At 38.1% G+C, this 13411-nt stretch overlaps 1 protein-coding gene across 1 annotated transcript in view; it reads left to right on the forward strand.

Moving 5' to 3' along the window:
- Positions 1-13411, forward strand: part of BAIAP2L1 (BAR/IMD domain containing adaptor protein 2 like 1) — a gene marked incomplete at both ends in the record, with an annotated part of 38774 nt that overhangs the window by 18823 nt on the left and 6540 nt on the right. Inside the window, 5 exons of the mRNA XM_080618897.1 lie at positions 10589-10650; positions 10746-10817; positions 11153-11290; positions 12632-12784; positions 13215-13382. Of these exons, the coding sequence (XP_080475023.1) occupies positions 10589-10650; positions 10746-10817; positions 11153-11290; positions 12632-12784; positions 13215-13382 (593 nt within the window). The remainder of the gene's footprint in view (positions 1-10588; positions 10651-10745; positions 10818-11152; positions 11291-12631; positions 12785-13214; positions 13383-13411) is intronic.

Below are 13411 nucleotides of genomic sequence, written 5' to 3' on the forward strand. Positions count from 1 at the left end.
TTAATGCTAATGTAATCAGTTGCGTGAAGTTCAATCTATAGAGTTCTATCTGTTTGGATTCTTTTTTCAAATGATAACCAGTTCATTTTACATTTGCAACTAAGAGAAGCCCTGTGGACTGTTCTCTGTCCTCATCTCTATTTGCAGAAATGAGAAATTTTCTGTCAGAAACTGATCTTTAAGTGGCCAACTCAGAAAACCTTTTGCAACTGAATTGGAAAATTCCTTTGCTACAAAGAACACATCTCCTTGCTGAACAATTTCTGACCAGACTAAGGCAATACCTGTCTTTTTAAAACACTCTCCTGCAAGTATTTGTCATTCAAAACTATTTCCTTCCTGATTGATAAGGAAAATTGTTACTTGAGCAGGTGCTTTCCAAAGCTATAGCACTCTAGCTACTTCTGTGATACGGTACTTGTCACTCTCACTATTGACAAAGCCAAGCAGAAGAAGAGAAAAGTCCATTGTTTAAGGTGAATGTAGCTAGTTGCACTTCAATTAAAAGATAAACGGGAGGCAGGGGGGAGGTGGAGTTGTTGGCTTACTTTAGCATATAAATTGACCCTTTCAGCTGGAATCCTATCGCACTTGTGTTAGAAAGATGACACCTCACACCCTTCCCTTCACAGGCTCATTTAAACTAAAGAAAAGAGATCTGACATCTTGTCTCCTGGTACTTACTGCAGCAGTGCCGTCTCTTCCATAGTATAAATGTTCTGCTTTTGGAATAGATTCTGTTGGCTAGAAGGAGAAGTGAAGTGTGCCAGCAACTACAGAACCCCTTTAGCACTTCATCTGATGGAAACTTCTGGGAAACCAGCTTAGAGGCTGCAGCTTAAGTAGCTAGAATCAGGCCAGCTTTTCCTTGGAAGGAGATGAGCCAGCCTTCATAGATACATTTTTACTGATGAAAACAGTAACTGGATTAGTGGAAACTTCCTGCTATTTATAGATCTACTTTTCAAAGTCATTTGTAAGGTTAAAGCAAGCCAAAAATCATACTGACTTTTTTTCTCTCTAGAGTCACAGTTGTGGGGTATGATGTTTGGTATTCTGCATGTAAACTTCTGATAAAAGTCTGCTGGCAGAAACTTCAGTCTTAGATTCTTAAATATGAACAACTTAACTCCACATCTTATAATTTTCCTGAGCATCTATTGCAGAGCTGTCGGAAGCTGTATATATTCACTGATTTACAAATCAGTTTAACTATGCAGATATTCATAAGCATGTGCCCTGCCAATGGCCTGGCGAAAGTTCCTGCAAGCCAGTGTTGTGAATGGTGAAGAATATTTGGCACTGTGCTATTAACAGACCAAAAAGAAAGGCAAGAGAAACCCATTACCACGTTGAATATACAGAACTATAATTTAAAAAGGAACAGAAATCACAAAGCAATAAATCAGTGAGAAACGTTGCTGCAAAACATGTCTGGGACAATGAGTGTGATCAGGCAGCATCACACAATGAAGCTAAACAAACAGTTGTTAGCTTAAGGGCTTCTGGTTGTGGTTAAGTTCTATAATCTTTCCCTGCTAAAATATAAAATGGGAATGATCCTACCAAAAAATGGAGTAAACAAGAGGTGGGCTTGTTGCTAAACATAAAGTATGGAAATGCTTAAAAATGGATATTGCAGCTTGTTCTGATAGGACTACCCCAAACAAAAGTTTGTTCTAGAAACAATCATGTTGTTGTAACTCCTGTTATGAAGACTTCCAGATAAGCTGCAAATTTTCTGGTTCTAGAAATGGCTGAAGGGAGGAATAGAATATGAATATAGGCAAGGCTCTTTTTTTAAGGAACAATTGCAGTAGCACCAGGGAAAGAAAGGACAACAGATATTCATAAGACTTCAGTAATATTTTTCCAGTTATTTTTTCAGATCAAATTCTAGGTAATTGGTCATATTTCAACTGCATGAGTCTCATACATAGTGAAGACATCTGTCATCTTGCAGTGGAAACACTGGAATGGATGCCCTGACCTTCCCTGAGGTGTACATGCAATGTCTTCTAGATTGTGAGTAGTGTATGTCTAGAAATGAGTAATTTGGAAGTGTTGAGAACTGGCATTCTGTGTGCATGGGGTGTGTATGTTTGTCATAGCTCTTCAAACTCACCCAGAGGTAGCATAGGCCTAAGGTGGTGGGGGCACTACAGGAGGTAGTCCTACAGGCAGGAGGCCCTTCTCTCAGCTCATGCTTAGCAATTGTAGTTTTTCTCTACCTCCATTCCCAGGTATGTCTGTTGGGAAAGAAATAGGCCTGAGAGCCTGTGTGGAGAAAGTACGCTGAGTTGCCTTATCAGTAAGAGAAACAGATGGAAAATGGAAAGTAAATTATAACATTGCAAAGCAAATGACATCATATCTGTAACTAGCTTGTAGGTCCCTTAACTCAAGGTCTAACTATATTTTGTATGCACAGTCAGCACTTCCTCAGGAGTTACTTCTCAACAACAAAAATCCAGCATCAGTTGTAGATGTCATGAATGCAAGGGGGGAACCAAACCCACTTACATACAGCTCTGTTGTATGATCTTCCTGAACTAATCTGCCTAAAGCCAGCAGGGCTTCATACAGGCAAGTTCAGGCTTGTGATCGTATTGTAACTTACTTTTGTGCACCTGACTTGTCTAAGAATTACAAGTCACTTGTTTAACACTCTTGCAGCTGAAGTATGAAAAGCTATTGTATATAAGCCTTACAAGGCACTATGAAAGATCAGTCTCAGACACACATACCTTAATATATTGTGGTTCTATATGTTTGGGTAAAAAAAAGAAATGCCTGCAGCAGTCTTTTTATGTATTAGTAACAGAGTAACAGGTGGAAAAACAAGTTTGCCATTTTTCATGCATTATTTATGTGGCATATGCTTTTCCTTTCCTCTTTTTAACATTAAAATTTAGTTACTCTGCTTACCCATCATCTGAAACAAGATGAATATTTCATGTTAATTAACATCTGTTCAATGATATGGTAGGTTTAAAAAAAATCTAATCTGAATCTTTTTGACTAAGAGATCAAAACAGCTTGGGAAAGAGGGGAATTAGGCTAAAACCGTAATGAAGTCACATTCTTCTTTAAAATATAATGTAAGGTAATGTTTTTGTTCTGTTTAAAATTGTGAAATATGAGCATCACACCAAGAACAAACTCATAGTAACTGGAAATTGTAATGGTCTTGATAGTCTCTTAAGTATTCACTCTTGTAAAGTCTGATGTGGGAATTCCTAATTGATGAACAGTTCATTGCCCACTTTAGAGCATGCAGTGCACAGTGTGAATTTTGTAGTACCTTTTAAAATCACTTGTTTCAAACTGAAGGAATTCGGCATTAATTTTAGGCTAAGTAAAGTATATTTAAAAAGCAAGTTGATCCTTGGGTTTAATTCAATATGGCTTTTTTTTTTTTTTTCTATAAACAGTCCTAGACTTTCTGAGGAACTCTCTGTATCTTTTAATACTTAAATATTCCAAAGCTTTAAAGAGCAATCAGAATTTTAATTCTGTTTCATGTATTGGGCAGGTACTTTGTTTTACCATCTTACACTATTTTTTTCCAAATGATCATCAACAAAGACAAGGAAAAAATTACTACAGAATTTTGCTCCTGAACTATAAAAGAAAATGCTATCATAAATAAGAGGTGCCAGGCTACTGCAGTGGAAGTGAACTGTGATGTGTCCCTTCACTGTTTGTCTGATTATGAAACGGGGAAAGGATTTTAGAATAGCAGGATCTTTGATTCTGTTCCTCACACTGAGAGCAATGTGTAATCTTAACAACAGGGGAAGTGTTCAAGAGAGTATTGCCAAGTATGTGTTCTAGCAAGTTTTATTCCAGATAGCACACAGCTAAGCTCCTGAGAATTGGTAGTTAGGCCTTTTGGTTTACCCTTTAGAGACAGAAATTAATTTGGGGTAAAATCCTAGCCATCATCTTATAGCTGGTCCTAAATACATTTTTCAAGCTGGTTCTACAACACGATAAGCCTGTGACTGGAAGACAGAAGTCCTTGAGGAGATGGAGGCCATGGCTGAGCTGTCACCAGCAGTGCAATTTGCCCAGTTGGCTGTATGGTTCTGCCTGGGTGTAAGAAACTTGCTGGGAGGGAGAGGAACCAAGAGAAAATAGCAATAGCAGCAGCCTGCTACTAGCCACCTTTATTTTCTGATTTTTCACTTGCTGCTGTTTGGCTCTGGTGCAGAGCGAACAGACTGTCAGTGAGATACAGACAGGTGTCTGTATGCATATGCTATATAAGTACATGCAAATATATACATATCAAAATAAAGCAAATATTTTGTGAAGGATAGAACTTAATGTACAGCACTTGCTGTAAAATGGTAAAAAGTCATTTTCTTCCAGTACAAGTATGTTGTGCCTAGAAAGTAGTGTCTGCTGATTAAACCAGCTGTGGACTCAAAGTATGTTGGCTGTGGCTGGAAAGACATTATTTGGCTGGATAAAAACAGAAGCCATAGTACTTCTTCGCCACCCTTGATTTTCAGCTTCAAGCAGATGAAGTCTTGACTGTGGTCAAACATAGGTAAGAACACTGGGCTAGAATATGTTTTTTTCACTAGGGAGCCATATGAGGCACACAGGCAGTGAAGCCCTATGTGAAGGAGGGAATAGAGCACTAGGAGTTCATCACCGCCTAACACCATAGGTGCCTAACTCACAAAATTAACAACAATATCTTGTACAGTCCTATTTGTTACTTACTTATTTTGTCTGGACACCGAGGCAAGATACGTAGGCTTGGGCATCTTCCAAGGTCTTAGAAACTTCGGAAGACTCGATTATCTCTTCTATATCAATGAGACTATGAAATATCTGAAAAGATTTTAAATATTTAGAAGTAAGGGAACTTGTGGAAAAAGTTGTGATAAAACTGAGCTCTGGAGAAATTGAAACTTCTTAACTCTGAGCATTAAATCAATTTCAGATATTTACCTGAATTATTGTGAGCTAACTTTAAATGAGAAATGATGCTTTTTTTACATGTCCAATAATGTCATGATGTTCAGTTTCATTTCTCATGGCTCATAATCAATATCACTTTGGGATTTTATTTTACTGGACTAGTACATGAATACATTGTGTCAGGTTTTTATTTCCTTTACCCCATGTTTAATCTGTTTTAAGTTAACTTATTTGCTTGTTGTATTGCAGAACCATCTCTGTTCACAGCCTTAGTGAGAACTCTGCATATTTTAAAGTAAAAATTGATCTAAGAATGCCATTTAGAATGTGAAGTTCTCTTTGCTTCTGCTTTTGTTTTATTTACAGATTTGATTATTTATTTGCTGTTCTAGCAAACTATATCTATGTAGAGCTGCTGCTTCAGGGCACTACATGTAGCAGGTACAATGGACTTAAAATACGTTGTTATACTCTGAAATCTCTTCCCCTTTTCTCTTTTGTTATTCTTCCCCTTCACCTTCTGCAGTCACCTTCATGAAATGGCATTGAATGGTCATGTGTCAATGCCATTTTATAAAATTAACTATAGGGAGATTTACTCCTTGCTTCCTATTTCATGTTCGTTCATGTGGTAAGGAAAGGGAGACTTGACCTAGTCCTACTGATTTATGTGCACATCAATATTAATTCTGCAGATTGTGGGGGTTGGGGTTAGGTTTTTTTAAGCTTTCTGGACAAATTGTATTAGAAGCAAAGTACAGACAGAGCTTGCAAAGTCTTACATTACTTTGTCCTTCTTTATGATTTTATTCTTTCACATTAAATAGTATTGAAGCTTTTCACCTTCTTTAAAACATCTGTTGCACAATTAAATCCTTCCTGTGACAAAATGATAAATTTAACACACTTGAGGCTTAACAGATGTTTTGTTCAGTCATTTATTTGTTATACTGTATTCCTTTGCAACTTTCTATTTTACTGCCTTTTGTGCACTTCTGGCTTCAAAGGACTTTGTTTCCAACTTTCCCTTGTCATCAATGCCTTTCTTTTGGGCAAAGGGTAACTTGGAAAATACCATCTTGACAGAAACAGCACCTAGAAATATACTTGAACTACATTGTCTCCATGTGGAGCTTTGACTCAGCCTTTCATTCTCCTGTTTAATGTAAATAATTTTTGGTTTCATCTCTAAGACATGAAGTTACTTGACCTGCCCTGAATGCAAACCAGGACAACAGGAGATAAATGAGTGATATAATTAAGCACTCTGTCCGTTCCCAGACATCTAAGAAAGTCTCTCTGTCAAGAGACTTGAAATCTTTTAAGCGTAACCTTCTCTAACTAAAACCAAACTGAAGTGTATTTCAAGTAAGGTGATGCAGTTAATACTTCTGTTGATTCTAATATAGCTATTTAGGAGTTTTCAAGTTCCAGTGATTTTGCTGGTAGCTGTTAGTATCTGCTTCTTGATTGAGTTCAGGTTTTTTTACTAGCTTGAACTAATTCTGCTAGTCTTCTGTTTGTAAGAACAGTCAACATAAGATAAAAGGGTAAATAAGCAGTACAATTACCCAGTGCAAACAGTGAGGCTGAAGTGCAACTGCCGCAGGAGTTCTGCATTCTTGTCTTACAATGAGTATTTCTGTTAGAAATTGCTTCTTGTTTTTCATCAGCTACAAAGATGGTCTTTTAAGGATGTCTTCTTGCTCATGGGATGCTGTGTATGGAGAAATAACTGTTACACATTTGGGGTTAGTAATTTTTATTTTTTTGTAACAAACCAAACAGCATTCATGGAATTCTAGTCTTGTCTTATTTTCTCAATAGAAAATATAGGCACAACCAGCAGTCCTGGTTAGGCCTAAAAATATTCCAGAGACTCCTGAAGTTTCAGCTTAAAAGATCTTTGTACCTGTGCACTGAACCTATTTGAAACCAAAATAAATTCACCATGGGACTTGGCGTTACTGTTCATGGTCATAGTTCAGATTATAGCTGTGTTATGCAGCATGGTTTCAAGAACCATATAAGAGAAATGTTTGGGGTTTTTTCAAGTTATCTAAGATACTTGAGATGTTCTCCCATAGTCCCTGTCTGAAAGAGATTTTCTTCTCTTCCCTGTAGTGCACTTGAGGTAATAGCAAAATAACAAAGCAAGTATCCATAAACCTTGCAACTCTGTTTTTGTTTTCTTAACCAAATGTGGGAATAGTTAATGTGCCTCTGCTTTTCTAGTCACAAAGATTTCATGTTCAGGGTATACGGGAATGGAAAGCAGAAAAAACATCTTTGAAAGGCCGGTATTTTAATAGTTATGTTTATCATCAAGACCAGTGGTTTTGGGTTATTAATTTGCTGCATAATATAATGCCAAAGAACTGGTTCAAGTTTACAGCATGTCTGCCACAAACTGGTCTGAAGTGGCATGTTATCATGCAGTCTGGTTGTGTTACTCTGATAGGTTTGGGGGTTGCCAATAAATGATGACAAGGTTAATACCTGGTTATTGTATAGCATGAGCTCTCATGTATAAAACCTCATCATGAGCAGCTTGAATACAGAGCAAAGTGGTTTTAGTTGATGTGAGAAATAGATAGTTGTCTTTACCTGAAGTAGTTGCCTTTACCTTTTTACAAGATTAATAATTAGTGAACACTAGAGTCTGACCTTAAGTTATGCTGTTAATAATCCGGAGTAAATCACTGTCTTTATTAGAGCTATTCTGTTACATGTAGGCTAGGGGTTGTTTTGCCTTTCCTGAATTAGTCTTCTACAAAAACTTGTCTCCTTGTATAAATCTTACTAGGGAGGGTACAAAATGTGGCTAACCTGTTGTCTTAAACTAGCAATAAAAACCATGCTATATATTCACTGTAAAAAGGTGCTCTATTTATTCGAAGTGCAGGATCTGACCTGTAATTTAAATCTTAATAGGTCAAAGTGTGCTTACTATGGGTTCTTTTCAAAATGTTGATTCGAAACATGAATAGAGGAAATTAAATGGGTGAGCCGGTACATACAGTGCCTGTGGATTACCAGTGGCATTAGGAGATCCAGCATAAAGTGGCTTTTGCCTGATGCACAGCATACAGAGAGTCTTTGGTTGAGAGAAAAAGAAAATGCAATTAGAGATACAGTCACTAGTATATAAAAATGCTATTTGAAAGTGTTCTAGAACACTCTAAAATAAACAGCCCAAACCATTTAGAAGGAAGTGTAGTTTTTAAAGTTCTCTTCATTTCAGGACATGTTTTGGCAGCATTCTTTGCAATAAAGATGAAAAAACCCTCTTTCTAACCAAAGCATTCAAAGCCGAAAGACTTGAAGGCTGCAGTCAGTTCAAGTGCTGTGTGAGACAGAAATAACAACCTCCCAGCGTCAGGTTTTCCATTCTTGCCGCACCAGGTGAATGGGTGTTTTATTGAGCGTCTGCTCTGTGGTGGCAGCGCAGGCCACAGGAAGGGAGGGTGAGAGCTGAGTCAATGCCTGACCTTGTTGGGTGTCTGTCGGTGCTCGGACACTGGGGCTGGCTGCATTAGCAGTGCCAAGGGTTAGCCGAGAGTGCTGCTGTGGCAGCAGATGCTCAAACCGGGCTTTTTACAAACAGGGAGAGTAAGCTTGCTTTTAAAAGGGCAAAAAGTCTGTCAAGGCAGTTATTTTGAGGGGCACTTCAACACATACCCTGAATTTTTAGAACTTCCCCAGTCACTTTCTAGTCTGCATATTTAAAACCAAGCAAACTTTGTAATTTTGTTTGTGCTGCTTGGTTATTTTATTCCTGATTTCTTTTCACAGTGTTTTCCTTTTAAAGTTGCAGATAAGTGTTTACAAAAGTCTTCTAATTTTAAAAGCCTGTTAGAGTCTAAAATGCATCTTTCAGTTGAGTTCAATGAAACAGAAACGCAGTGGACTGAAGTGCATTCACTCCTACAGCCTTAAAATAACAAGGTGGCTTACTCATGGCTGTTACTTCAAGTGTTTATATAACCACATTGTATTTACTTTTCTATTGCATATGAGCAACTAATTACTAGAGCACCTCTCTCTCTCATAGTATTTATATTTTGGTAGTCACCAGCAACTTTAAATACAAACAAAAAGAGGGACCCAGAAAAAACAAGATATCTATAAAAAAAGATAATGCAAGACCCTCTGTCTCTTCCACCTACCATCCTGAGTATGAATTCCCTTTATCTTGCTAATCAAGAAGTTAACTGTTCTCACTGTATTCTGATTCCGCTTCCAACTCTCATGTAGTCTCTGTTGTGCAAAGAGACAGAGAAGTGAGGATTGGGGCATGAAATGGGAGATGCTGTAAGGAAAGGCTCATTTTTCTTCCTGAAATGCCTCATGTTCTCCCATAAACAATAAGGCAGACCCATGGTTGTTGTTTAGCTAGATCTGTCTGTACATTAGGAAAGTGCTATTGGAGGTTCAATACTGGCAGCACCCAGTATTCACAGTGGGATAACTGTAAGGTTGACTGAGGAATAGATAGATTCCTGAAGAAGGCATGCCAGAGAACTAGCTGTGGAACAGAGCCTGCTGTTCTTGCCATGACAGTAAAACACACCTCTAGTCACGGCTCTCAGACGTGACATCGTCTGAGAATCTGCTCATGGCCCCAGCACTTCCAGTTTTTTGCAGCAGCTCCTGATTGAGTCCTGGTAACTGTGTGTACACGTCTAACGTGGGTGAAGTTAGACTAGGTGCTTCAGGACACTTCCAGCTGCTCTTCTCAGCAGTGTGTTGCAATCCCCAGACAAGACTGGCATGCACTCAGCATGTCAGTGCCAGCACAAAGAAGGGAGTGGGGATGATGTGGCCATCTGCATCCAGAGCAGGATGATGTGGCTGCCTGCACACAGGGCAGGACCGCAGCAGGCAGAGTTTACCTTGGTTTGCACACAGAACCACACCCAAAGGATTGAGGTGTTTTCCCTCTTATATCCTCCTAAAGCAAAATGAAACAGTTCAGCTTTTAACCACTCAGGGCTAAAAGCAAGCTGTGTAACTCTGTGCTGGAGGGCAGCAGAGCCTAAGAGGGACATGTAGGATCTGTTGAGAGGATGCTGAGAAATGTGCTGCTTCTTGGCTATTAGTTAATGCTGTTCGTCAGGCTGTAACCCTTGATAAAACAGCACGGGAAGTTAATCAGCATATGGATTAGTAGGTGTGCTGTGAATGAATGTGAGAGGCTACTCTGTTAATTCTGAAGGTGCAATTAGTTAATAAACATTAAAGTTTAATTTTCAGACTGAAAATGGGTAGCAGCTATTTGGATAGTAACAACTATCTCTAGTTCTCTGCTATTCTCTGACTTGGCAAGAAAAGAGGCTGTTACTAAATCAGTGTGAGCAATTCTGGAGAGAAGGAAGTATTTATTTTGTCTGGCACTCCATGTCCCTTTTGCATAATAATGAGTGATTAATTATTTTTTCTATCCCTTATGTGCTTCTTGGTTTGTCTGTGGCCAGATCTGGTTACTTATTTAAACTACTGGGATGAGCAACAGCCAGAAATTTCCCATTCTCCTAAATATATTCCAGTTAATATTAATGTTAGTTAAAATATATTCTATTACTGCTTTTTGTTAACTAACTTCAGAACTCTCTGAAAGAAACAAATATGGTTGTATGTTTATCAACAGGCCAAGTTCTGGTAGAAATTTCAAGAACACACAAGAAACTCAATGACAGCCTAGAGGAGAGTGTAAGTTAAACCGTTTCTTTTTCTATTTTCCATCTGAAATTAGAAATTACTTTTTTGCCAATTTTTAATAACTCTTTGTTCATTTGCTTTTAAAGTTCAAAAAGTTTCATAAAGAAATTATATCTGAACTGGAGAAGAAAACAGACCTGGATGTGAAATACATGACTGTAAGTACATTCAGTTATAAAAATCGTATTTTATTGATCATCTATGGCTAGTCAAAGAACTTTTCAGAAGTAGTTCCTTAGCAATTAATCACTGTGTTAGAACTGAGCTTTAGATGCATAAACACTACAAAAATTGTCATACTTATTTTGTGTTAAAAAAGGAACCAGTGCAGGGCTTTAAAAACATTTTTAAACTAAAGTAGAGAGAGGCAATTGCTGAACTCATTTGCTGTGTGATAGCAGCATCTCATAGATGATGGCAGTGCTTCTTAGTGACTTACTTACCCAGTTCCGGGGCTGAGTGCACTGAGATGTTTTGAATGCTTTGATTGCAGGCAACTTTAAAGAGGTACCAAACTGAACACAGAAGCAAATTAGATTCCTTAGAGAAGTCTCAGGCTGAGCTGAAAAAAATCAGGAGGAAAAGCCAAGGAGCACGAAATGTAATGAAATATGAGCACAAAGAAATGGAGGTGAGTATGCTGTCGCTGACTGTTTTTTTCTTTGTATCAGAACTGGTCAACAGCAAATGTCAAGTTATTACTGGCCACATCTGAGTCTGCTTTTAAAACTTGACTTCTGAAGCTTACCATGATTTTTGTGCATGCCGTGTCATTTGTTAATACACATAACTCCTCTGTAAGTTGTTCAGCAAACAGTTAAACTTTACAATTTAAAAGAACATGCATTTTTGGTTCTTGAGAGTTGGTTTCTGTTAAAGGCACTCCTAGAGTATCTATTCCAGTTGAAATTATGCCCTGGACTGCTCTCCTGTGCGCATTCAGAGGCTGTTTCAGTTTCTAGGTTTCATCCCTTGACCACTACGTGATTATTTTTTTTATTATTATTATTTTTGAAGCACCTCTGTAAGTACACCTTTATACAGAGGTTTACGCAGGGACTTAGCTACTCTATGCAAATTCAGTAGTCATTTGGTGTAACTTCATTTCCCAAAGTAGGCATATGCTAACTCTGTTACCACTATTACCTGTCCTACTGATCTTAGAGCGGCATTGCCATCTTCAGGCGAAGTAAGAAATGGCAAGGCAATGAAGAGAAACTGAATTAGGCAATCATATCCTGGTTGTCACATCTCTCAGAAAATATTTGCTATTGATGTATTTTTTGCACAGTACTTTTCCTTCGTGCTAGCTTATATATTTTTTCTCCATATTTTTCTGTTTCAATTTTCAACATGAATAGGATCAACTCCTATTTCTTACTACCTACATAACAGTCCAGGTTTTTAAGGTATTGGACTAAGAACTCAAGGATTAGCATTTAATCACAGTTTAGCCATGAATCCTCGTAACTTCAGAAAAATAGAGCTTAGTCTTTTTTTAACTCCTTTTCCCCTCTCTAAAACACAATAACACAGAGATGCAACGTAACTTTGTGAGAGTAAATGTAACTGCCATGGAGTAGATAAAGGCAATTAGTCTGATTAGAACACCTGTGGCCTTAAAATTGCTCAGCACAGTTGCTGCTTTGATGTCATATTCTTATTTACTGAAGTAAAATAATAAAGCAAGTAAAATAAAGTAAAATGAAGTAAAATAATAAGCACTCTTATTTAGAGGCTAAAAGAGTGCTGCTTGTTTTGCTTCACTTTCCTCACACCATAACTAGATGATGTGTGCCTGATGAGATGTGGGAAGTTGGGTGTGTGCAGAAGAGAAACCTGGCAGTAGAGCCACCCTATCCCACCTTTCCAAAGGCTTTTTTCTAAGGCTTTGGGACTTTGTTTCAGGAACTGGATCTAGTATCAAATAGAACTCAGAGTGTATGTGATTAGTTTTTCTTTCTTTCCTTAGTATTTGGAAACAGTGAGCTCTCGACAGAGTGATATTCAGAGGTTTATTGCAGAAGGCTGCAGAGAAGCTCTCCTTGAAGAAAAAAGAAGATTCTGTTTTCTGGTTGACAAGCACTGCAGCTTTACCCAGCACATGCACTTCTACCACATTCAGGTGAGTGGCATGCGTGAAGCAGAAATGAAACTCCTGAAATCTAATCATCTCAGAGATTGTAATTATTGCCTGCAGTATGTAGATCTGACTGCTATAAATAGCTAAGGAACACTGTAGTGCTAGACAGATGTTGTGCAATATTGTCTTAAACGTGCTGTAGCAACAATGAAGGGTTCCTTGAGTTTTAAAAAAATCATATATTAAGAAAAAAATGTATGGCTGGATCAGGTATTTCCAGTATCTGACCCTGAAAACGGACAGTCTCCTTCCACAACAGTGTTCGTTTCACACAGGTACTACTTACAAAAATCTTTAAGGACTTCCATTTAAGTGGTGTTTCCATTTCAGTATCATGAAAATTAACAAGTAGGTCTGTGCAATTTATGAAAAAGCCTGCCTTTGACAAGTACCTTCTTGAACTTGGATGCAGTGTGCGGACTTCCTAAAATCCAAGCTGCCTGGGTGGCAGGAGATCTGCAGCGATGCCACCAAAGTGCCTGAAAAAGTCAGAATGATGATAGATGAAATAAGGACACCTGGTTCCACCCCAGTATCAGGAACTCCACTGCCTTCCCCAATGATAGAGAGAAATACCCTGGTAAGATGTACTTTGACGGTTAAAAGTTC

Source organism: Psittacula echo (genome assembly GCF_963264785.1).
Source record: "Psittacula echo genome assembly, chromosome: 5".
Classification (NCBI taxonomy): domain Eukaryota; kingdom Metazoa; phylum Chordata; class Aves; order Psittaciformes; family Psittacidae; genus Psittacula; species Psittacula echo.